Source organism: Pelophylax lessonae (assembly GCF_965119305.1).
Source record: "Pelophylax lessonae genome assembly, chromosome: 3".
In the NCBI taxonomy this organism is placed as follows: domain Eukaryota; kingdom Metazoa; phylum Chordata; class Amphibia; order Anura; family Ranidae; genus Pelophylax; species Pelophylax lessonae.
This window is the reverse complement of record NC_138770.1, coordinates 103,500,127-103,525,731: the sequence shown is the minus strand read 5'-3', so window position 1 is coordinate 103,525,731 and position 25,605 is coordinate 103,500,127. Positions and strand designations below refer to the sequence as shown.

The following is a 25,605-nucleotide window of genomic DNA, read 5'->3' as shown; positions in this document are numbered from 1 at the left end:
GGGTATGATACAGACATACAATAGAAATAAAAATGTAACACTTTATTTAACATATAGCAAACATGTTCATTAACCACTTAACGCAAATTGACGTAGACCTACGTCAGCTGACTTTAAGTGGTTGTACCGGGATGATGCCTTTAGCAAGAGGCATCAAACCGATACTGGTTGTACCGGGATGATGCCTTTAGCAAGAGGCATCATCCCGATACCATTTTTTAGAGCCAGTGGCTGGCTTTCCGGCGGTAATGACCGATGCGGCCCGAGCAAGCATCCGGCGCATCCGTCTGCCGGATGGAGTCCCGATCTAAGCCGAGTGCGGCTTCGATCGAGTCTCCGATCATGTAACCCGGAGGCGGCGTCCATGACGTCACATCCAGGTTACTTGGCTGCCAAAGGCAGCAGTTTCCAAAAGTGAATGTATTCAAAAATGCAGTTTTCGACGTTTTGAATACATAGAAGTTCAGTGGAGGGATCTAGGGTCATTTAGACCCCGATCCCTCCATGAAGAATACATGTTACTGCATATTGCTGTCACAAGGGATGTTTACATTGCTTGTGACAGCAATAAAAGTGATCAGATTATTATTTTTTTAAACCTGTGTTAAAATAAAAAAAAAAGAAATAAAATAAATAGGAAAAAAAAAAATATTTAGCCACCCGTCTCCGTGAACTCGTGCACGAAAGAAAACATATACGGAAATCGTGTCGCAAATAAAATCGCTGTTCAAACTACACATGTGAGGTATCGCTACGATCGCCAGAGTGTGAGCAATAATTAAAAAAAAAAGCTACACTCTAACTCTAAACTGGTAACCGTTAAAAAATGTTAAAGCGTCGCCTATGGAGATTTTTATTGACCATAGTTTGTCACCATTCCGCGGGTGTGTGCGCAATTTTAAACCATAACATGTTGGGTATCTATTTACTCGGCGTGAAATCATCTTTCACAATATACAAAAAAATGGGCTAACTTTACTGCCTGATTTTTTTTAAATGCAGTGAATTGTGATTTTTCGTAATTTTTCCCAAAAAAATGGCGTTTGAAAGACCGCTGCGCAAATAACGCGTGACAAAAAATATTGCAATGACCGCCATTTTATTCTCCAGAGTCTTTGCTAAAATATATATATATATATATATATATATATATATATATATAATGTTTGGGGGTTCTAAGTAGTTTTCTAGCAAAAAATACTGATTTTATCCTATAAACAAAAAGTGTCAAAAATAGGCCTGGTCCTTAAGTGGTTAAAAAGACTTAAAACCATGTGTGCAAGTTAGCCATCTAAAGCCACTGTTCATATGACCTTGAGATCAGCTTGTAAAGGTTGACGTGTTTCGCGGGATAGATTATCATTAAAGTTTATACAGAATCTCAAAAATACATATTGTACGTCACATATCAAAAATCATAATGAATAAAATACATTCATACTGGATAAAGAAGAGGATGGGGGAAAAGGGATAAATAAAATAGTGCAAAAAATGTATTTACGTGAAACAACCCTAATTTTAAAAAAAATTAAATAAATTAAATATTCACCTTTAAGTAGGCTAGTAAGGGAATGGTTGGGGGTATAAATCTGCCGGACCCATGGGGAGAAACCAATTCCAAAGGATGCCCCAAAATAAATTATATAAATGCCTGTGTAACAAAGTCCAATATTTATATATCCTTTATAGGACTTAAATTTGAAAAATATTCTTTGCTCTTTCCCCCATTTTGTTTACCTAGCTCTTTAGTCTATGGACTGCATAATCTGATTCTCTTGGTTGTACGTCTTTCCCCTCCTTTTTCTCCCATCCCCTACCTTCCCTTTCCTTTCCCTTTCTCCCCTTATCCCCATTCACCCCCTCCCTATTCCTTTCCCTCCCCTCCCCTTTTTCCCACTTTCATTTCCCTCTTTTCTCTTCCCTTTTCCTCTCCCTTCCCCTCTTCCCCTCTTCCCCTTCTTTTCTTCCCGTTCCCCTTTTCTCCTTCTCTTTTATACATGAGGAGTGATTTTTGGAATTGATTTTTCCTCATGGGTGCAGCAGATTTATACCACCTACCATTCCCTTATCAGCCTACTGTGTAAATGTTCTTTATTCTTTATTCTTTTATTTTTTTTTCTAATTAAGGTTGTTTCACATAAATAAACCAAAACCCTTGTGAGCAACCCTAAATCAAATGCGAAAAACCTGTATTATCAGCTGCAAGCACTTCTCACATTCCCATAATGTGCAGCGCATACGCATGCACATTAACAGGAATTTTGTTTCACATAAATTCATTTTACTGTTTTCTTCATCCTCTTCCCCATCCAGAATGGATATGATAAAGATGAATTGTCGTTAATTCATTGTGCTATTTGATATGGACATATGATATGTATTTTTGAGATTCTGTATAAAATTCCTTAATGATAATTTATCTATGTGTACTGTTACAGCACTTTTATATTGAGATCCAAGGTCCTGATGAAGCGGGGCTTTCAGCAAAACGAGTCAGCCTTTACAAGCTGAGCTCAAGACCATATGACAAGTGACTTCGGATGGCTAACTTGCACACATTTTTTTTAAGTCTTTTTGATTATTATTTTTGCTTTATGCTGAATAAAATGTTAAGTTTTAGATTTTCGTCTGTCTGTATCATACCCTATAAAGTTTACACAAAGTCCCATTCTTTTACATTTTATATATATTTTAGAGATAATAACACCAAGGGTAGTTGATCCAGGGAATATCCGAATGCCTCCTGGGGATCACAAAGGATTTTTTTTCTCCCACTAGAGCGAATTGGATCATGCTTTATTGTTTTTTTTTTGTCCTCCTCTGGACCAACCATAGGTATAAGATTCTGTATATGGAGGTTTTCTATTTGTGCGTGTATTTTTTTTATTGGTTGAACTAGATAAACTTTTGTCCACCTGTCTTTTTTCAAGAAGACTGACTTTTTAACGACATGTGTATTTATGTGCTGCAGCACAATGGGGGGGGGGGGTACCCTAACAAATTATTTGTTTTGTTTTTTTATATATTTTATATATAAATAGAATATAATTTTTCAAAAAAAAAAAATGTTCTGTGTTCCAAAATGTCACAATAGTGGAGCATATAAAAAAAAAAGTACCCACCTCCACTCCACACCTCCAATACAGGTTAGAAATGAAGGTTACATAGCGTGGAGATGCCAAGTGGTGAAATACCAGGGGGATAGGATCTTATAAGATTTTTTTTTTTGTAGATGGAGCAAGTGAAACTTTTGATGGCTTTATTCAACAGAGTTTTTGTAAATGCCCTCCAAACCAGTATAGTTGAAAAGGGACAACAGTGAAAGTTCAAAATTAAAAAATTAGAAATTTATTCTTAAAGTGGGCCTTTCAGAATCTACATTCCTGACATAATATACATCAACAGTAACTGTACTATTATTATTTTTTTATTTTACTAAAGACCAATCCTTGAGCTTAACTCCAATACATATGCCTAATTGTAGATGAGGTCATCAGTCTGCTATAAGAGGAAGTATTTCCTCTCCCCCAGTGTTCAGACTGCACATTGTAACTTTGGGGTTTATTTACTAAAACCAAAGAGGACAAAATTAGTCTCAATTCTGCAGAGTAACCAATCAGCTTCCAGGTTTTATTGCTAAAGCTTAATTTAACAAGCTGAGGTTAGAAGCTGATTGGTTTCTCTGCAGAATTGTGACTAATTTTGTCCTCTCTAGCTTTAGTAAATAAACTCCTTTGTACAAAGTCACACGGTCTTTCTCTCACTCATGATAAGCAAATGGATTAGCAAATTAGGCAAATTGCATTTTTTTCTGCTGAATATCTTCATGGTTTGTTCAGTCGGTAAAGAATCTTACACTTCACAAATCATAATTTCAGGAATTCTGAAACTATGTGATCTACATTAAAATACTCATACAAATTAAAAAAAAAAAGGAAATTGGTCTATTTCTAAACTCAATAATCACTGATCAAGAAAAATGACTCTACAAGAAATTTTAGATACAATAAAAATGTACATTTTTATTCATTTCCACTATGATTAAACTTTGGCATGTTTTATTTCTTTCTTAGAGAGGATACAGGAGGAGATAGATGCAGTCATTGGAACAGACAGACTGCCCAGCATGGCCGACCGCTTCCAAATGCCGTATACCAATGCTGTCATCCATGAGTTTATGAGATATGTAGACCTTGCCCCAATAGGGCTTCCCCGTATAGTGACTGAAGACACCAACCTCCGCGGCTTTACCATCCCCAAGGTAAGAACCATCTGGGCACTTTTCTAAATGAGTGTTAAGGCAAGCTGTCTGGATTAAACTAGGTTATTATTTAGCGCTTATATGCAATACAATAAATAACACATTAAAACTAAATTTCTTTATGGTTTGTAATTTATTATAGGTTTAGCTGAATATTGGTTTATAGGGGTCAGGAGTACTATAACTCAAAAAAATCAGTGGTTTCTGCCATATAAATATAATAGCAAGACATTTGAGCAACATAGCAGATAATCACAATCTAAACTAGATTGACTCGCTTCATTTGATTCTCCTCTGGGTTTAACATATGAGGAGTGCAGGGTACCCACCTTTACTTTCTAGTCTCTGGCTATGTTTATGCCTAAGTCAATAAATGTTTTCCCCTAGTTTACTGCAGTAAAGTGTCCCCAATGATGTCTTAAAGAAAAAGAAAGAAACTGGTATCATATCATGTGTAGGGGTGATGGTTTTGCTTAGGTAGCCCTACCACCTGTAGTAAACTGTGCCCTCTTTCTCGGGAACCACACACATACATGAGCCCAGCAAAGTCCAGCTATAACTGCAATATTACATTGTGTGGATTGTCCCTTTAAAAAAATGGAATCCATGGGTCTTGTTATACAACTCCCGTGTTGGCTAATCTCTCCTTGAAAATTACTCCCATGTGGTAAAAATCACAGGGGTGCAGGGTGCTGCCTTTACTTTATGGTCTGTGGTTACATTTTTTATTCATCTGGTTATAAGAGATCTAGTAGATGTTAGTAAGAATCAATCACAATTGCTGTATTTGCTGGGAAATATTTTAACCCTCATCTGAGTGGCTTGTTCAGTCCAACTAAAGGCAAGGAATTCTCTAGAATGTAAACCCTTTTGGGTAAGTTAGCCCCCATATCAGCATACACTGTGGCAGCCTGGATAATTGAGCTTGTAGCAGGATATCTTTTCTTTTCCCTACACGTGTATACACAGCACTAAACCCACATGTATGTCTTACCAAGCCTTACTGCTAGTTCAGAGTCCTCCACCCATAATTCATATTCCTTTTCTGCTCTTTTCCAGTGCTCTTTTCTTTTCTCCACCCCTTCTTTTTACTAGTACCATGTGCATCATAAATTAGTTAGGCTGTCCTTTCCATTGGCAAAAAACATAATGACCTCCTTTAAACATATTTAACCACTTGCCGACAGCACGTCGCAGATGTACAACGGCAGTCTGGCTCTCCCAGGCAAAGTTCCGTATATGTACGGCACCTGGGATGAGCTAGGGGGCGATTGCGCGCTGCCGGAGTCACGCTCCCACCCCCGCTCATCAGCTGGGAAGCTAGTGCATGTGGCAGGCGGCTCCGATGGCTGCTGTCCACTCGTGATCTCCCGCAGCTGAGAGAGAAGGAAGGACGGCTGATGTAAACACAGCCATCTGTACTTCTCCCTGAAGTGATCACAGATGTCATGTGACCCTGCTATATAGGATCGCATGTCTCTCATGGGGGTCTCCCTTCGGGGGAGCCCCACCCAGTACTTGGGGTGGGCTGTTTCGGCAGTCCCCCTGGAGAACGGTGTTTGCCAGGTCTCGGCCAGGCAAACCATAGGAAGTACCTCAGTCCCTGTCAGGAGTCTTGCGCCCCGGGGGATCAAGGTATAGGTCCAACCTCTTCGGAGGCCAGACCATTTTCGCACACCCTGTGCAGTTTTTGTGTGTTCACGTTTGCGTGTGTGCACTTTTTTATGCACCGGGTGCTAAGTCTTTTTTGAGTGTGATTTCACACGCTTCGGGCTTTAAAAAAAAAAAAAAAAAATAGGATCGCATGTCTCTGTGATGACTTCACAAGCCATGCCCCCCACAGTTAGAATCATGCCCCTAGGGACACATTTAACCCTTTGATCACCCATACTGTTAACCCCTTCCCCGCCAGTGTCATTTTTACAGTAACGGTGCTTATTTTTAGCACTGATTACTGTAGTAATGTTACTGGTACCCCCAAAAGTGTCAAAAATGTCAGTTAGGGGTCCGATCTGTCTGTGGCAATGTCGCAGTTCCACAAAAAATTGCAGATCGCTGCCATTACTAGTAAAAAAAAAAGAAAAAACAATAAAAATGACATAAATCTTTCCCGTAGTTAGTAAACGCAATAACTTTTGCGCAAACCAATCAAAATATGCTTATTGCGATTTTTTTATCAAAAATATGTACCAGAAAACAAATTGGCCTAAATTGTTAAAAAATTTGTATTTTACATTTTTTTTAGAATTTCATATAAAAGAATGCGAAAAATATTGTTTTTTTTTTTTCAAAATTGTCACTATTTTTTTTGTTTATAGCGCAAAAAATTAAAATTTCATAGGCGATCAAATAATACCAAAAGAAAGCTCTATTTGTGGGAAAAAAAAGGACATCAATTTCGTTTGGGTACAGTGTCGCATGCCTGCGCTATTGTCCGTTAAAGTCACGCAGTGCCGAATCACAAAATAGGGCCTTGTGGTCTTAAAGTGGTTAAACACTGTTGCTTATCAAACCAGTTCTGTGAATTTCACTGGTAGACACGTGCATTAGTCTATGGACCATCCTGTGGACTCCACTCATTGAAAGGGGATGATATAGTCAAGTCTCTTCCAGTGGACATGGTAGTTATGCAAAAGCAGATTGGATTGTTACCCTGGTGTCAGCAGCATGCTAGTGCCTAGCTGCTGAACCCTGAAATATCTGGGGGTTAGGACCCCTATATCTCCACTTCCCATATCTATGCCATAGCGTGCACATAAGGTGTTGCACAATGGAAGGTGGGAAGGAGGCACATACAGTGTTGAGCAGGGGCGTTGCTAGGTGGTAAAAAGACCAGGGGCTGCAGCCCGAAGATAAATTTGATAATTCCTCCCACAAGTCCCGCCCAAGCTCCACCCAATGAGAGGGATAGAAGGAGGGAGAGAGTGGGAGAGAGGGGGAGAGGGGGGAGAGGGATAGAGGGAGAGAGGGGGCAGAGGGATGGGGGAGAGAGAGAGGGGGAGAGAGAGATACAGGGAGAGAGAGGGATAGAGAGGGATAGAGGGAGAGAGGGATAGAGGGAGAGAGAGGGATAGAGGGAGGGAGAGAGAGGGATAGAGGGAGAGAGAGGGATAGAAGGAGAGAGAGAGGGACAGAAGGAGGGAGAGAGGGAGAGAGAGAGAGGGAGAGAGGGGGAGAGAGGGGGAGAGGGGAAGAGGGGGGGAGAGAGGGATAGAGGGAGAGAGAGGGATGGGGGAGAGAGAGAGGGGGAGAGGTAAAAACAGATAGAGAGGGATAGAGAGAGATACAGGGGAGAGAGGGGGAGAGATGGAGAGAGAGAGGGATAGAGGGAGAGAGAGGGATAGAGGGAGGGAGTGAGGGATAGAGGGAGAGAGAGGGATAGAAGGAGAGAGAGAGGGATAGAAGGAGGGAGAGAGGGAGAGAGGGGGAGAGAGGGGGGAGAGAAAGGGATAGAGGGAGAGAGGGGGAGAGAGGGATGGGGGAGAGAGAGAGGGGGAGAGGGAAAAACGGATAGAGAGGGATAGAGAGAGATACAGGGAGAGAGAGGGGGAGAGGAGAGAGAGGGATAAAGGGAGAGAGAGGGATAGAGGGATAGAAGGAGAGAGAGGGATAGAAGGAGAGAGAGGGATAGAAGGAGAGAGAGGGAGGGATAGAAAGGGAGGGAAGGAGAGAGAGGGATGGAAGGAGAGAGAGGGATATAGGGAGAGAGAGGGAGAGAGGGGGATAGAAGGAGAGAGGGGGATAGAGGGAGAGAGAGAGGGATAGAGGAGAGAGAGGGATAGAAGGAGAGAGAGGGAAGGAGAGAGAGGGATGGAAGGAGAGAGAGGGATATAGGGAGAGAGAGGGAGAGAGAGAGGGATAGAGGGAGAGAGGGGGATAGAAGGAGAGAGGGGGATAGAAGGAGAGAGGGGGATAGAGGGAGAGAGAGAGGGATAGAGGGAGAGAGATGGAGGGATAGAAGGAGAGGGAGGAATAGAAGGGAGAGAGAGGGAGAGGGAGGGGATAGAAGGAGATAGAGGGAGGGATAGAAGGGCAAAGAGGGAGGGAAGGAGAGAGAGGGAGGGAAGGAGAGAGAGGGAGAGAGGAGAGAGTGGGAGGTTGTGAGAGAGTGGGAGAAGGGGAAGTAGTGAGAGAGAGGGGGGAGGGGGGTAGTAGTGAGAGAGAGGGGGAGGGGGGTAGTAGTGAGAGAGGGGGTGGGGGGTAGTAGTGAGATAGGGGGGGGGGAAGTAGTGAGAGAGGGGGAGGGGGGAAGTAGTGAGAGAGGGGGAGGGGGAAGTTGTGAGAGAGGGGGGGCAGGGGGGTAGTAGTGAGAGAGTGGGGGAGGGGGGGTAGTAGTGAGAGAGGGGGAGGGGGAAGTTGTGAGGGAGGGGGGTAGTAGTGAGAGAGGGGGAGGGGGGTTGTTGTGAGGAGGTGGGTAGTGAGAGAGGGGGTGGGGGGGTGGTAGTGAGGGAGGGGGGTAGTGTGAGGGAGGGGGGTAGTAGTGTGTGAGGGGGAGGGGGGTTGGTAGTAGTGTGAGAGGGGGAGGGGGAGTGTGAGAGTGGGGAGGGGTGGTAGTAGTGAGAGAGGGGGTGGGGGGGTAGTAGTGAGGTGTGGGGGGGTTGGGGGGTGGGGGGTAGTAGTGTGAGAGGGGGTGGGGGGTAGTAGTGAGAGAGGGGAAGGGGGGGTGGTAGTTAGGGAGGGGGGGTAGTAGTGAGAGAGGGGGAGGGGGGAAGTAGTGAGGGAGGGGGGAAGTAGTGAGGGAGGGGGGGTTGTAGTGAGAGAGGGGGAAGTAGTGAGAGAGGGGGGGTTGTGAGAGAGAAGGGGGTGGTAGTGAGGGAGGGGGGGTAGTAGTGAGAGAGGGGGTGGGGGAAGTATTGAGGGAGGGGGGTTGTTGTGTGGTGGGGGAAGGGGGTTGTGTGTGGAGAGGAAGGGTAGTGTGTGAGGGAGGGGTGGTGAGTGGTAGTGAGGGAGGGGGTGTTGTGAGTTGAGGGGCGAGGGGGGTTGTGTGTGGTGGGAGGGGGGGTTGTGGTGTGTGGGGTGGGGGTGGAAGTAGTGAGTGAGGGGGGTGGTGGTGTGAGAGGGGGTTGGGGTGGTAGTGAGGGAGGGGTGGAAGTTGTGAGAGAGGGGGGAGGGGGGGTAGTAGTGAGAGAGGGGGAGGGGGAAGTAGTGAGAGAGGGGGGTAGTAGTGAGAGAGGGGGGGAGGGGGGCAGAGCCAGTAACACTTACCAAGTCCAGGAACCGGCGCTGACACCATCCATCCATCCATCCCGCGGCTGAATCCTTCCTGCCCCGTCCAGCTTCAGTCAGTTTCTCTGATGGCAGGGAGGTGGGTGGAGCCAATTTCAGGCGCGGAGGATGAAATTAAAATCCTCCTGCGCTCTGAATGCTGGGGGAGGAGGGGAAGCCTCACATAATGACGAGTGATGACACACCCCCACACAAGGCTGACCTCACTGGTTGCTAGACGCCAAGCGGCAGGCGATGCTAGCAACCAGTGTGGTGGGCTGGCCAGGCCGCGAGTCAGGGCAGAGGATGGATTGAAAAAAGAAAATTAGGGTGAGGGACAAAGCGTCTATCAACCAGAAAGAGAACAACTAAGGGCACTGAGGAGGCAATGAGTATTGATTGTGTAACAAAATTATTTATTAGGCACGTATGCCTGAAAAGAGCAAGGTAATACAAGTGACAATGTGTGGCACAGCAAAACAATAAAAACAGTTTAAAACCACAAACACATATACTGAATTGCCATGGACTGAATTGACTGTAATAACCTGGTGTATACAAATATATACAGATAAGCCTGTGCTGACTCCAATAGCTGAAACACCTGGATGATCACTGTTCCATAATGACACAATGGATGGCTGAATGAGTCTGGATTCCCAGAAAGAAAAAATAATACAGAAATAATGTGATCAGGTAGGGCAATGGTAGTTCCGCTATGAGGGGACTTTAAAGGTGGTTCCTGAAAAAGGTCAAAATGAAAGAATATAATACCATGATGCACCTATACCGTAGTAAATGAGTCCGGATGACCAGGAGGTGAAAAACAAATTCCGGGGGTGAATCCAAAGCAGGGAATGGTAATGGGACCACAGTCCAAGAAAGGGCCTCTGATGGAACAAATCAAGTTGTTGCCGTAATGGGAATTGATAACAGACACTCGGTGGTGAAATGAGAATATCAGACTTTTATACCTTTAACATGACCGATAGGTCGTGGGTAGCTGATTCAGTTATTCGGAAGGTGAAACAGGAATCATCCTGGGTACTGGTGTGGATATCAGGCTGATGGGTCAAGGGCAACCATAGACGTCCATACCTCCGTGTAGAGCCGAGGGTCTGCTGGCCATACGAGCTAAAAATTTAAAAGACAGCTTATCCCATTCCGAATTTGTTAGATCTTAAAAAAGCGACAATTGGCTGACATCATTACCCCCGCTGAAGGGTACGTTTACACGTGGAAGATGTTCTATATGTAAGCTTGTGATCAGATCTAAATCTTTCCTGAGCTGTGATGGACAGGAGGAGTTTATGATCAACAGCTTCATTTACTGTCAAACGGAACGTGTTATTTATCAAATCATCTACCCATGTAACAAGTCATTTATTGGCAAAACCAAACGCCAGTTGAAGGTCCGAATTGCGGAACATGTAGCTGACATTAAGAAAAAAGTAGACAATAAGACCATTCCATTAAATTTCCTGGAACACCATAATGCCAATCCCGATGGGCTATTAGTGAGAGATATATACGCCCTAAAGCTACCAGCAAGGAGAGGTGATTTCGACACCATCTTGTTACAAAAAGAAAAGTTATGGATTTACAAGATGGGGTCACTTGCACCTCAGGGCCTGAACATCAAATTTAGTCTACAACCTTTCTTAACAACTTGACCTTTGTGACATCCTCACAACATTCTGAGGCAGGGCCAAAAGAGGGGGCAATAGTAGCCGGACTAAAAAGATGATGCCTATATATATATTTTATATTTTGCATCCATCTTTACGTCTTATAGTCTACTTCTGACCATCTTATTATTTTTGACTTGGGTCCCATCTGTGGTATATTCACACCTCATATTGCACTTTGGACATCTACGACTGGCAATATTCTGTTCCACCATGCATATCCCCCTGAACCTTCCTCCATCATTATGTGAAGAGATGCACCCGTAGACCTATATTTAATGTACTGATGTTCAATTGGTTATATGGTATCATCCTGGTATATACACAATTCACTGACCTAATGTCTTCCATATACCAGAATGTAATTAATTGGTACATTAGATATGCATATCTATTTGACCTTCAGGTGTTGTGTGGCAGTATATGGGGGAAGTGAGTATCCCACAAGTTGAAATAAGTAGTGGTGTGAGCTTTTGTATGTACTGTTTCTACACTACATAGAACTGTTTGTTATATTGTGAAAAGATGTGACTAATCTTATCCACTTGTATTTTTATTGGGCTTTATGCTCCCATTACTAGCGGACACGGCGTGTGGTCGATGGGAAACAGTGCACCCATCCTTTCCACTAGGCGTTACCACGATTTTCATGTACGTTTATCCCTATTTGGTTATCCAGATGTAAGTCATCCCAGCCACACTCTGTCTAGCGGTCTCTGGGTTAATCCATTTGGATGTTCTTGATAGACTGCGGGAGAGAGAAATTTTGTCAATAAATAATAGATTAATAGAACCAATTTGTGACCCCTTTCAGGATACACTCACAGCATCAACAGCAATCTGGTTCGATTCATGTTAATGTAACTCTTTTATCTTGTTGGTTATTATGAATTGATCTTGTATCCAAGTACTGACATCTAGTGGAAAAGGATGGTAGTTACTTTCTGCCGGTTTCAGTAGATTGTATACACCTGGGCAATCAATTAATTTATTGCCACTATAAAATTGAGCATCATACATTCCCACCCTTAGCTCTGAAGAAACTGACGTTTAGTCAGTGAAACGCGTCAGCGTTGGCGTCAATTGCCTACACACACTGAATTTGCCTTCTCCACAAGCCTGGGATTTCTGCACGGCGGCTTCCCTGCTGTTCCCCCGCCTCCATACTCGCCGCGCCGGACATGACGTCAGGCCGATGCTGACGGACCTGCACGTCCGCATCAGGATTCCGGCCGAGTGAGCGCGGGAGGAGAACGCCGCACAAGGAACGCCATGGCCAGCAGACCCTCGGCTCTACACGGAGGTATGGACATCTACGGTAGTTGCCCTTGACCCATCAGCCTGATATCCACACCAGTACCCGGGATGATTCCTGTTTCACCTTACGAATAACTGAATCAGCTACCCACGACCTATCGGTCATGTTAAAGGTATAAAAGTCTGATATTCTCATTTCACCACCGAGTGTCTGTTATCAATTCCCATTACGGCAACAACTTGATTTGTTCCATCAGAGGCCCTTTCTTGGACTGTGGTCCCATTACCATTCCCTGCTTTGGATTCACCCCCGGAATTTGTTTTTCACCTCCTGGTCATCCGGACTCATTTACTACGGTATAGGTGCATCATGGTATTATATTCTTTCATTTTGACCTTTTTCAGGAACCACCTTTAAAGTCCCCTCATAGCGGAACTACCATTGCCCTACCTGATCACATTATTTCTGTATTCTTTTTTCTTTTTGGGAATCCAGACTCATTCAGCCATCCATTGTGTCATTATGGAACAGTGATCATCCAAGTGTTTCAGCTATTGGAGTCAGCACAGGCTTATCTGTATATATTTGTATACACCATGTTATTACAGTCAATTCAGTCCATGGCAATTCAGTATATGTGTTTGTGGTTTTAAACTGTTTTTATTGTTTTGCTGTGCCACACATTGTCACCAGTATTACCATGATCTTTTCAGGCATGCGTGCCTAATAAATTATTTTGTTACACAATCCATACTCATTGCCTCCTCAGTGCCCTTAGTTTTTCTCTTTCTGGTTGATAGACGCCTTGTCCCTCACCCTAATTTTCTTTTTTTTAATTCATTAGCTTTGTTCAACGGTCACCGGGGGAGGCACACTATATTATTTATGGATTATTTTATTCCTTTTTTGGAACTTTGGTAGGGCCATTTTGGGAACACCATTTAATTCTTTTTTCAGGGCAGAGGATGGACTGAGTAACCCGGGGCTATTTATGATTTCTTTCAAAGATGACACCCGGGGCTTTTCGGGGGCACATTCGGGGCTATAGCCCAGGTGTTGAGATATATCTGTGAATGATCATGTTTATCCAGGTCATGTTATAGCTAATTGTAGTTAGTCATATTCAGCTGGAGTTGTTCTGTAATGTTGAAGACATTTTGCTGCTTATCCAAGTTGGTTAAGTCTCCTTAATCTGGTTACTATCAATCAACATCTGCCTTGATTTTTAAAAATTATATATACAGTACCTACACTGTATATTATGACATGTCAGGAATGTATTAATGGAAACTTGAAAGGTCAACTTTATTCATTAGTCTGTCTTAAAATTAAGGGTGTGCGCACCTGTGTACTTTTTTTTTGTTTCTGCGGCTCTGCTCTCACTAACCATTTCGAACTTACCGGCATGGTTCCCAATCTTGTAAATACCAGTCTGGCCTTTTTTTTTTTTTTTTTTTTTTATTAATTACAGAGCTCTGTGGTGCGGCAGCGGTGCTTATCAAAACCCTGTGAACAAAAAAGTGAAATGTAAAAATCACAATGCACAGAAAAAAGTGCATAGGGGTAGATAAATGGATTTTCAATCCCAGAATTCCCCTGGGGTGCAAAGATCTTGACAGGAGCAAATTACTTTAGTCCACCTAGGTCCACTCTGCTTCTTAGGGACCTGCCAAATCCTGACCCCCAAGTACTTTGTGAGGGCTCTCCCAGAGAAAGATCCCCAAGGAAGAGGAAAAAGACCAGATGGCCACAGATCCTCTTCTTGACACCAGGGCAGGCCCCCGAAAAACCTGCACCTGCCACCTATGTGAGTAAAAGAAAAACAAACTTGAGTGTAAGTGCTCCTACAATAAAAAGCGCTAAGTGCAGTACACAAAACTGGTCTTTGGCTGTTATAAAAATTAAATTGAAAACCTTATATGTCCTTGAAAAAATTTAGAAATTATTTGGGCACGCAAATTAATCATAGTGTTACTGTCCAGTTAACAAATATTGACACAGCTAAATATAATCTGGGCATCTACATATCAATGACATAGAAAGGGTTAACAGGCGGATCATGTTGAAATTTGTTGGCGAGACATATAATGACAGAGCATAGGGAACATTAAATGGCTTGGTCAGCATTTATATAAGTCAGCCTGATTGTAAAAACAATATACAGTATCGCAATGCTGGATATAGATACAGAATGTTCTAGTAAACTATTAACTTTTAAACAATGTGACCTCATTTTAAAAAGTATTCATTTACCTGCCAATCACCCAGTGGAAATGAACTGTATATCTGACTAGCAGAGAGAGGATATTAAAGTATATATAAACCCCAAAAAAAAGCTTACCAGTTTGTAAGAGGGGCCAGATGTTTGGTACTCAATTGGAGTAAATGTACACACAGGTCAACAAATTCAGCAAAATGTATTAAATCAAAGTTCCAACAAGGTGGCAATAGTACCTAAATATAAAGGCGGAACACAGTATGGCAGTACCTTACAGGAGAACCTTGTAGAACACAGTCTCAATACTGTAGAAGACACATTAACAAATTTATGATACCCGACAGCATCTAACAAAGAAGGTGACTGGTAGGCGGTGTGGCAACAAGGGCATCAAAGAGGTGAAAGAAAAAAGGTCCAAGGTAGCAGCTTAGGCGTAAGGTCCCTAATCTGTCCCTCCTCTACCTTTCCTCAAACCTTCCCTTATGCTAGCCACACTGGCCAACACCAGTGGGTTCCTGTCCCTGTGTCAGTGCACCGTTCAGGGTGCTAGAAGACCTGGTATCCCCGCCAGCACATTACATGGCCATGGGAGTGCACTGGCACGCACACAGATACGCCTTGGTGCGTGCATGCGCACTGGTGCGCAGCTGTGCGCACAGAAACATGAGCGCGTGCACGTGGGTGAACGCATGCGCACTTCACACAATCAGGAAACTCCCTCACTGAAGATTGGCACCCAGGGGCCTTTATAAGGAAACCAATCCTTGCCTGAAGTTGCTGATTGTTCTTCCGCTTGATACCTGTGTTGCTGCTAGCAACTGCACAGACGACCTGTGCTAATTTGTGCCTGACTCATCCTGTCTCACTTCCAGGGGAGTCCGGAACTTAGCCGCAAGGGAAGCCCTCTCTGTTCCATTGACCTCCAGCACCTAGTACGTGATACTCTAGTCATTTCACAAATGGGCACCAACTGCAGTGAGATAGTGCTATTAATTTGCATTGCCCTCACTAAAGATGGTCGCAGAGGTCATACAGCACAGCAGCATTTAGTCAGATGCCTGATCCCCTGATGACGCCCATGAAGGCCTCAGACAAACAAGAGACCCTCTTCTCTTTCATCCTTTCTGCATAGTGACTGCTGTAACCATGCCACCTATGCATGGAGGATTATCTAGGCTGAATTACACCTGCTTACAAGTTGATGATTTGTTTTCTCTTCTTTTATTTTCCCCTTGCGATCCTGCCAGTAATACACTTCCTGTCTTAGGCTCACAACGTTCACTAACTGTACAGTATCTATTGAAGAACAGCATTGTCACGCAAGGCAGGGCCAGATTAATGTAGAGACTGCTGGAGCTGCAGCTCCAGGCCCCTATCTTAATGTAGTCCCAGCAGGGTCAAACTGACCACTTGGGCACTACCTAAGGACCGGGGGCCAGTGGGGGCCCCATGAGAGGCCCCCCGGTACCTCCTGAAACTAGGAAATCTGACAGCCAGGTATGATTGGTGCGGTGGGGGAGATTACAAGCACCAGTCTCCCTCTTTGGCTTTTCATGAAGAAGCTGCTTCTCCTCCCATTCCCACGGCTTTCAGCTGCTTCATGGAGAGACGAAGAGGGAGACCAGTGCTTGTAATCTCCCTCCCGCCCCCGCCCCCAAGTGTCCATCAAATTTCCTTTGCTCTCTGGGCCCCTCTGTGTGTTGCGCCCCCCCCCCCACAGTGCTGTTGACTTCCCTCCTCTCCCACTGGCTGCTATGGGGGATATGTCAGGATGGAGAGCAGGGAAGGGGCCAGTAAATATGTTATTTATCGGCCCCTTCCTTGCCATTCATAGTGCAGTTGTTTTGAAATCTCTGATATGATGGTTTTGCTCAAGCAGCTTAACCATCTGTAGCAAAACTGGTCCACCTTTTCCCAGGAACAGCAAACATGCATGCTAATGACAGAAGATGTTGCTTTACTGCAGTATACTTCCCAACCAGCAAAACAAATAATGACAAGTAACTCAGAGGTGGTAGAACAGATAAGGTCATGTCAACTGATGCCAGAAATCATAGATGTGATGAGATAGATGATGATATACAGTATCTCACAAAAGAGAGTACACTCCTCACATTTTTGTAAATATTTTATTACATCTTTTCATGTGACAACACTGAAGAAATTACACTGTGCTACAATGTAAAGTAGTGAGTGTACAGCTTGTATAACAGTGTAAATTTGCTGTCCCCTCAAAATAACTCAACACAGCCATTAATGTATAAACCTCTGGCAACAAAAGTGAGTACACCCCTAAGTTATAATGTCCAAATTGGCCATCATTATTTTCCAGCACTGCCTTAACCTTCTTGGGCATGGAGTTCACCAGAGCTTCACACAACATCATGGAGCTGGTGGATGTTAGAGACCTTGCGCTCCGCCACCTTCCGTTTGAGGGTGCCCCGCTGATGCTCAATAGGGTTTACGTCTGGAGACATGCTTGGCCAGTCCATCACCTTTACCCTCAGCTTCTTTTAGCAAGGCAGTGGTCGTCTTGGAGGTATATTTGGGGTCGTTATCATGTTGGAATACTGCCCTGCAGCCCCAACTCCGAAGGGAGGGGATCATGCTCTGGTTCAGTATGTCACAGTACATGTTGGCATTCATGGTTCACTCAATGAACTGTAGCTCCCCAGTGCCAGGAGCACTCAAGCAGCCCCAGGCCATGACACTCTCACCACCATGCTTGACTGCAGGCAATACACACTTGTCTTTGTATTCATCACCTGTTAGCCGCCACACACACTTGACACCATCTGAACCAAATACGTTTATCTTGGTCTCATCAGACCACAGGACATGGTTCCAGTAATCTATTTCCTTAATCTGCTTGTCTTCAGCAAACTGTTTGCGGGCTTTCTTGTGCATCATCTTTAGAAGAGGCTTCCTTCTGGAACGACAGCCATGCAGACCAATTTGATGCAGTGTGCGGTATATGGTCTGAGCACTAACAGGCTGACCCCCACCCCTTCAACCTCTGCAGTAATGCTGGCAGCACTCATACGTCTATTTCCCAAAGACAACCTCTGGATATGACGCTGAGCACGTGCACTCAACCTCTTTGGTCGACCATGGCGAGGCCTTTTCTGAGTGGAACTTGCCCTGTTAAACCGCTGTATGGTCTTGGCCACTGTGCTGCAACTCAGTTTCAGGGTCTTGGCAATCTTCTTATAGCCTAGGCCATCTTTATGTAGAGCAACAATTCTTTTTTTCAGATCCTCAGAGAGTTCTTTCACATTAGGAACTTTTCAGAGAAAGGGAATACAATAAGACACGTGGCCACTCACTAAAACTAGAGGAAAAACAGTTTAACTTTAAAATACGTAAGGGGTTCTTCACTGTCAGAGCAGTAAGGATGTGGAATTCTCTTCCACAAGCAGTCGTATCAGCAGGGAGCATCGATAGTTTCAAAAAACTATTAGATGGGCACCTTAAAGACCACAACATACAGGGGTATACAATGTACGGTTAACAGCAAACACAAACACATCATAGGTCGAACTGGATGGACTGATGTCTTTTTTACACCTCACAAATATGTAACTATGTAACATGAGGTGCCATGTTGAACTTCCAGTGACCAGTATGAGAGAGTGAGAGCGATAACACCAAATTTAACACACCTGCTCCCCATTCACACCCGATACCTTGTAACACTAGCGACTCACATGACACCGAGGAGGGAAAATAGCTAATAAGGCCCAATTTGGACATTTTCACTTAGGGATTTACTCTCTTTTGTTGCCAGTGGTTTAGACATTAATGGCTGTGTGTTGAGTTATTTTGAGGGGACAGCAAATGTACACTGTTATACAAGCTGTACACTCACTACTTTACATTGTAGCAAAGTGTCATTTCTTCAGTGTTGTCACATGAAAAAATATAATCATATATTTATAAAAATGTGAGGGGTGTACTCACTTTTGTGAGATACTGTATGATGCCAAGTATTTATTTATTTTTTTAACAGTAAAATTATGCCAAGTATTTAGTTGGTGTGGGACAGTGGATGACTAATAACTATTAAGTAGTGATGGGCCAAACACCCCCCTGTTTGGTTCGCAGCAGAACATCTCGAACAGGGGAAAAGTTCTAGCAAACATTAGAACGCTATTAAAGTCTATGGGACACGGACATGAAAAATCAAAAGTCCTCATTTTAAAGGCTTCTAAGAAAGTTATTGCCATAAAAAGTGTATGGGGACCCAGGTACTGCCCTGGGGCACATGCATAAATGCAAAAAAAAAAATTTTTTAAAACAATCGATTTTACAGTGCAGTGATTTTAATGATGCTTAAAGTGAAACAAAAAAATTGAAAAATTCCTTTATATTGTGCCTGGGGGGGTCCCCTTACATATCTAAAGGAAAAAATGTAATTTAAACTTGCTCGCGGCTGTAAAGTATTGTCGGCTCCCGGCAATACAGATAAAAAAATATTTTAAAAAAAAAATGATGTAGGGTCCCCCCCCAGTCCATAATATGTCCTTTGGGTCTGGTGTGGGTTTTAAGGGGAACACCATGCCAAAATTAAAAAAAAAGACCCCCCAAGCTGTCTTTAACCAAATTTTGTTTCATTTACATTTTTCTTTTACAAATATTTTTTGAATTCAGCTCTCAGCAGGGAAGCCTTAACCCCGCTAAGTGCCAAAAAAGTTCAGGTGTTAGGCGAGTACCCTGAATGGGCGTTGTTTAGGCCAAACTTAAGCTCGGCCCAAGCCGTTCACCCATTCCTAGTGGGGCCTAAACACTGTAACCCCTCACAGTTACTCTTGCTGGGCACAGGAATGGTACCTGCTGTTAAAAATTTGAAACAAAAATTGAAATTTCATGCACTTGTCATACAGGTGCAGAAAAATTGGGCCTTGGGTGTTGGTGGTGCTTGAACACTGTAACCCCTCACAGTTACTATTGCTGGGCACAGGAACAGACCCTGCTGTTTAAAATGAGAAACAAAAATTGAAATTACATATACTTTTCATACAGGTGCAGACAAATTGGGCCTTGGGTGTTGGTGGTGCCTGAACACTGTAACCCCTCACAGTTACTCTTGCTGGGCACAGGAACGGCACTGCTGTTAAAAATTAGAAACAAAAGCCACAAGGCTTCCAGCAGCACTGAATGTCCATTTGTAAAGCATGTTGGAAACAGGACAGGCCAGTAGATCGATTGCATATTGAGCAAGTTCTGGCCAGTGGTCCATCCTCAAGGAAAGGTCTCCAAGTCTGCTCTTGTCCCTAGATAATCCTGCATCATTTGCTGCAGACGCTGCCGATGGTCCTGGGTGCTGAGAACTAAAAAATTGTTTAAAGGCATCGGTCAGCTGGCCGCCTTCTCCACCGCTCCTCCTTTGACCGAACAAAGCCTCAGAAGCACATTGTCCAGGAAATGGTAACCTCCCAGTATCTGGAAAGGTGTAACACTAATTTTTCTTTAAGGCTTCCTCAAGATGTTTCATACTCTGCACCCTCTGTAAAGGCAGGATGAGCTCTCCAACTTTACCCTTGTAACGTGGATCAAAAAGGGTTGCAAACCATTAATGATCCCTCTCCTTGATACCACAAATCCTCTGGTCCTTTTGCAGGCTTTGCAGCATCAGGGAGCCCATGCAGCGTAAGTTTGAGGAGGCATAAGATTCTGAGTCCTCTGGGTCACTAAGGATGACATTGTCAGGAGCAACCTCTCCACAGCCACGTACAACTCCTGGTTCTAGGGAATGAAAACCATCCTTTGAAGACTGCTGTATGTTATCCTCTACATCCATGCCGCCACAGTCCTCCTCCTCTTGCGTGTTTTTTGACCCCACAGGAATGTTATGTGCATAAAGGGGGCCTTGTGAGGAAAGGAAGTCCTCCTCTTCCTCCCGCTGTTCTGCCTCAAATGCCCTGTCCATGATTCCATGAAGCGTGTCCTCCAGCAGGAAGACTAGAGGGACAGCGTCACTAATGCATGCATCGTCGCAGCTTACCATCCCTGTGGCCTCCTCAAATGGTGACAGGACAGTGCATACATCCTTTATCAGCAGCCACTGGTGTGGCAAAAAGAAGCCAAGCTCCCGTGAACCTGTCCTTGTGCCATACTCACACAGGTACTTATTGCTGGCCCTCTGCTGCGTTTGTAGCCGCTGCTGCATTGCCAATGTTGAGTTCCACCTGGTGGGCATGTCATAAATGAGGCAGTTGGTGGGCAGGTTGAATTTCCTGTTGAATGTCAGCCAGCCGAGCACTGGCATTGTATGAACGCTGGAAATGGCCACAGTCTTTTCTGGCCTGCCTCAGAAGATATTGTAAGCCCAGGTACCTGTTCAAGAAACGCTGCACCAACAAATTCAGGACATGTGCCAAGCATGGAACATGTGTCAAGTGTCCCTGTCAGAGGGCGGAGAGACAGCTGGTGCATTCTTGCATACAACCATTCCTGGCTCAAGCTGCTGTGGCATCAACCACCTCTGAGCCTGCCCCTGCAGACCTGACAGAATCTCTGGCCCGGTGTGGCTCCTGTCCCCTAGACAGATCAACTGAAGCACTGCGTGACATCTTTTAGCCTGACTGCTTGCATAGCCCCTTGACCGCTTAGGGAGCACTGCTGGCTCAGAGGACAATTCAGCAGAAGAGGCCATAGAGGAAGAAGAAGAGGAGGAGGTGGAGCAGACAGATGTGGCAGAAACACCACCAATGTTTTGGAGGCGTGGTGGCGGAACAAGCTCCAGCACTGAGCCCTGTCCTGCATCCTTCCCAGCTGCCAGCAGAGTTACCCAGTGTGGCGTGAAGGAAATGTAACGTCCCTGACCATGCCTGCTGGGCCATGAGTCAGCAGTAATGTGAACCTTCCTGCTGACTGCTCTGTCCAACCAGGCCACAATATTGCCTTCCATATGATGGTACAGAGCTGGAATGGCGTTACGTGAAAAGAAATTTCTTTGTGGAACCTTCCACTGGGGTACAGCACATTCCGCAAATTCATGAAAGGGGGCAGAGTCTACCAGATGAAAAGACAGCAGTTGTAGTGCTAGCAATTTGGCCAAGCTAGCACTTAGATGCTGAGCATGTGGATGGCTGGGACAGTATTTTTTTTTACGGTTCATCAACTGGGGTAGAGAAATTTGCCTGCTGGTCAAATCAACAAGTGGTGTACTGCTAGCAGATTGGGTGCAAGTACCTGCGGCACCCAATGCTATTCCATCATCCATCATAGTGCAGGTTTTTGAGAGGACTTGAGGCATAGTAGGGGTAGAGATCCCAGATGAGGAGCAAGGAGAAGTCTGCATTTTATTATGATGGCCACACTTGATCCGCTTCAGACAGAGATCTGCTGCACATGTGTTGAAAAAAACCCACACCAATGAACTTTTGGAGGTCAGCAGTGAGTTAGCAGCGACCTGCACTTGTAGAGCTCTGTGGTGTGATGCAATAGGGTGGCTGCCCTTAGCTGCTGCGCCACAAAAATAATTCAAAATAAAAAAACCTACTGATGCCTCAGAAGGAATAGCCCCTATGACACAAAAGGGGGACAGCAATTATGCTCTAAATAAAATGAGTGCTGCTGCACCACCAAAAAGAAAAAAACACTGCTGACGCAGAAGTAAAAGAACCTGCGATGCAGAAGGGGGGACAGCAAGTATACCCTAAATATTATTAGTCCTACTGTGCCATGAAAAAAAAAAAACGCTGCTGACGCAGAAGGAATAGCACCTATAACACAAAAGGGGGGACAGCAAATTTGCCCTAAATAAAATCAGTGCTGCTGCGCCACCAAAAAAAAAAAAACAAATCACTGCAGACACAGAAGTAATAGCACCTGTGATGCAGAAGAGGGACAGCAATTATGCCCTAAATATTATTAGTCCTGCTGTGCCACGAATAAAACTCCAACAATAAAAACCCACTGCTAATGCAGAAGTAATAGCACCTACGACACAAAAGGGGGGACAGCAAATACGCCCTAAATAAAATTAGTGCTGCTGCGCCACATAAAAAAAAAACACTGCTGACGCAGAAGTAATATCACCTGCGACACAGAAGGGGGAGTACTAATATTGCAGCAACAGAACCTGATGCTGCTGCAAAAAAAATAAAAATGAAAAGAAAAAAAATATCAATGAAAAAAAAATGGGATCAGTGGGGTGACACAGACGTGTTGTATACACCAACACTTCAGTGGCCCCACTACACCGTGTTACATAAGATGAATCAGCACAGCACTACACTACACTGACTGCACTACACTGTTACACAAGATTAACCAGCACAGCACAGCACTACACTACACTGAATGCACTACACTGTGTTGCACAAGATGAATCGGCCCTACACTACACTACACTGACTGCATTAAACATCAAAGCACAATTCACTAACTACCCTGCCTAATCTCCACTCCTAAATACACTACACACAGCTGCCATGTAAGCAGCCTTATATAGTGTGGGGCGTGGACTTAGCCCCTAAGCCATGATTGGCTAAAGGCACCCTGCATACAGGTCAGGTGCATGCTTTGGCCAATCATGCACAGTGCATTATGGGGCGCTCACCGCCGAGTGCCCCATTTGTTCGTGTGTTCAGCGAACACCCGATGTTCGAGTCGAGCTTACGTTCGAATCGACTGTTAATCCCATTACAATTTCTAAGTATATCATACATAATGTAGAGCCACTGAAATTTTGCCCAGGTTCTTTTCTCAGTGGATTTCCCCGCAGCCAGGCACAGGTTCACAGTCACTCTTTGGCTCAATAACAAGTCCTGGGGTTTTCTTTTTTTATTTTATTTTTGGAGAAACTTGGATAGGGTTGAGGGAATTGAGTGGGATTCCTCAAAAACAGAACTATGTACAGGTTGAGGATAGTAAGCTCCTTTCTGTAAAGCTGAAGCCGAAGTCATTGCATATAGAAAACTGTGAATTTGGCTTGAAGTAGAAGCAGTCAATGCAGGCTTCTTTCTTTAGAGCACCGAGAGCAGAGTTCCTTCACAAAGAACTGGATAGACTAATCTCTTCAGGACATTAGCCAATGTCCCATTTGGTCAAACACACACAGCTGACTCTCTAGCATAAGAGGGGTGAAAGCAGCCCAAAAGTGTCTAAGATATCTCAAGCAGTCTGTACTCACAAAATGTCCAAGGAAAGTTGGTTGCCTCCTTCCAACATCCATGCAACACCTTTCTCCAGTGATACCAGATTAGATCTTCAGCAGAGTTTGAGAGTTCTCAAACTCTCTGGAAAGCAGAAGAAACAGGCAAACCAGCAGAAGCTGAAACACTGAGCAAACCTAACTAATCACATGCAACTGCACTGATTACAGTGAGCACAACTAAGTTTACCTAACACAGCAATTTCAGCCACACTGGTTACACTCAGACTAAATTCACCTAGCAACATAAAATGCAGCTCCACTGAACACAGTGAGCCTGCACTAATCTAACCAATACTAGCACCTACCTAGAAAGGAGCTACACATAGGGAGAGAGACAAAGGAGAAAAAATGGTTTGCACAGGGGGTGGGACAGATGATGACAAATGATCCATATAAGGATCAAATGTTTTTTTTTTTTTTTTTCTTTTTTTAACATTAACTGTTACTGGAAAATGCTGAATTCAGAAAAAAAATAGGTTCTGTAGACCACAGTCTTTTGCACCTCACAGTTGGTGGAGGGATCCGGCTGCTCACCTCTTGGTTTTTCCTAAACAATGGAACTCAGCAGCCTTTTCTCAGCTCCTTGGCTGGAATCAAGCACAGCTAAACTTGTTGGTGACTGACTCAGCACAGCCCTGCACTATTCCTGCTGCACGCTGCCACCTAGACACTTTTTTTCGGGGAACTCTAAACTACCCTAGTAATAGCACTAAAGCATCTAAAGGAATACAAATACATTAACATTTCCGAAATTGTTTATTGCACTATAAGAGGTAATGAGTTTGTTTCCAAGACCCAGATCTGATGCTGGGCTCAATACATGAAAATAATTTGTTGAGTAGGATGTTTGTAAAAAAAATGCTTGTGCCAATAATGTCTTCCTTGTCAATGTGTTACAGGGGACCACCGTATTTCCTCTCCTTTGTTCTGCTCTATCAGACCCAGAGTACTGGAAGTCACCCTATGACTTTAATCCAGAGAATTTCCTGGATGAAAATGGAAAGTTTTGTCCACAGGAAGCTCTGATCCCTTTCTCCACAGGTAAGAAACTAAGAGAGAAATAAATCATAATGGTTTCTTTTGTCATGTAATGTGGTCGTGTGATATCTTCTTTCTGCTGCTCTCTGGTTGTTCCAGGAAAGAGGAGCTGCCCAGGGGAAGGTTTGGCCCGGATGGAGATCTTCCTATTCCTCACTGCTCTACTCCAAAAATTCTTCTTCCAACCTGCAAACCCCACCGACTCGTTCAACCTGGAGGTTCTTCGACGTGACTTCCATAAAAAGGGGCTCACCTACGATCTGAGAGCCATTCCAAGAACAAAAAAATGAGTGAACATACAAGACAAAGACTGGAAGACGTACACCAGTGAAAAAAGAACATTTCCTCTCCAGCTCTCAAGAATGATCACTTGGTTCTGTAGGCTTCTCACATATTTTAGTTGAAAGACTGAGACTTCCTTTTCCTCAGAATACATATTTTTTTCTCCAGAAGTCCTACAAATTTCTCCTGACACCACTTTTTACTTTGTTTATGCTAAACACTACAGCTTGAGTGTTGGTGATAGGTCAAATGAAGTCTGATCGTGCTGTCATGTCAACTGCCTGACCTTACACACTTGGCAAAATACCGTGAGATATAGGACAACATCCCAACCTCAGTCAAAATTCAAAAAAGCAAAAGAAAACTGGATTTTCAGGGCAAAAGAAGAAGGAATGGTCACAAATGCTATAATATTGTAAAGAAAACATAGGTTTATTGATACATAAAGATAAAAGGGAAAAGTGTATGCATACAATTTTACATATAAAATGT

The 25,605-nt window shown here is 43.9% G+C and overlaps 1 protein-coding gene across 1 annotated transcript in view; it reads left to right on the top strand.

Moving 5' to 3' along the window:
* LOC309549733 (cytochrome P450 2G1-like) overlaps positions 1-25,403 on the top strand; it is a 101,646-nt gene extending 76,243 nt beyond the window's left edge. The window contains exons 8-10 of the mRNA XM_082250224.1: positions 4,074-4,261; positions 24,693-24,834; positions 24,931-25,403. Coding sequence (XP_082106350.1) covers positions 4,074-4,261; positions 24,693-24,834; positions 24,931-25,121 — 521 coding nt within the window. The 3' untranslated portion in view covers positions 25,122-25,403. The remainder of the gene's footprint in view (positions 1-4,073; positions 4,262-24,692; positions 24,835-24,930) is intronic.
* The last annotated feature ends 202 nt before the right edge of the window (positions 25,404-25,605 follow it).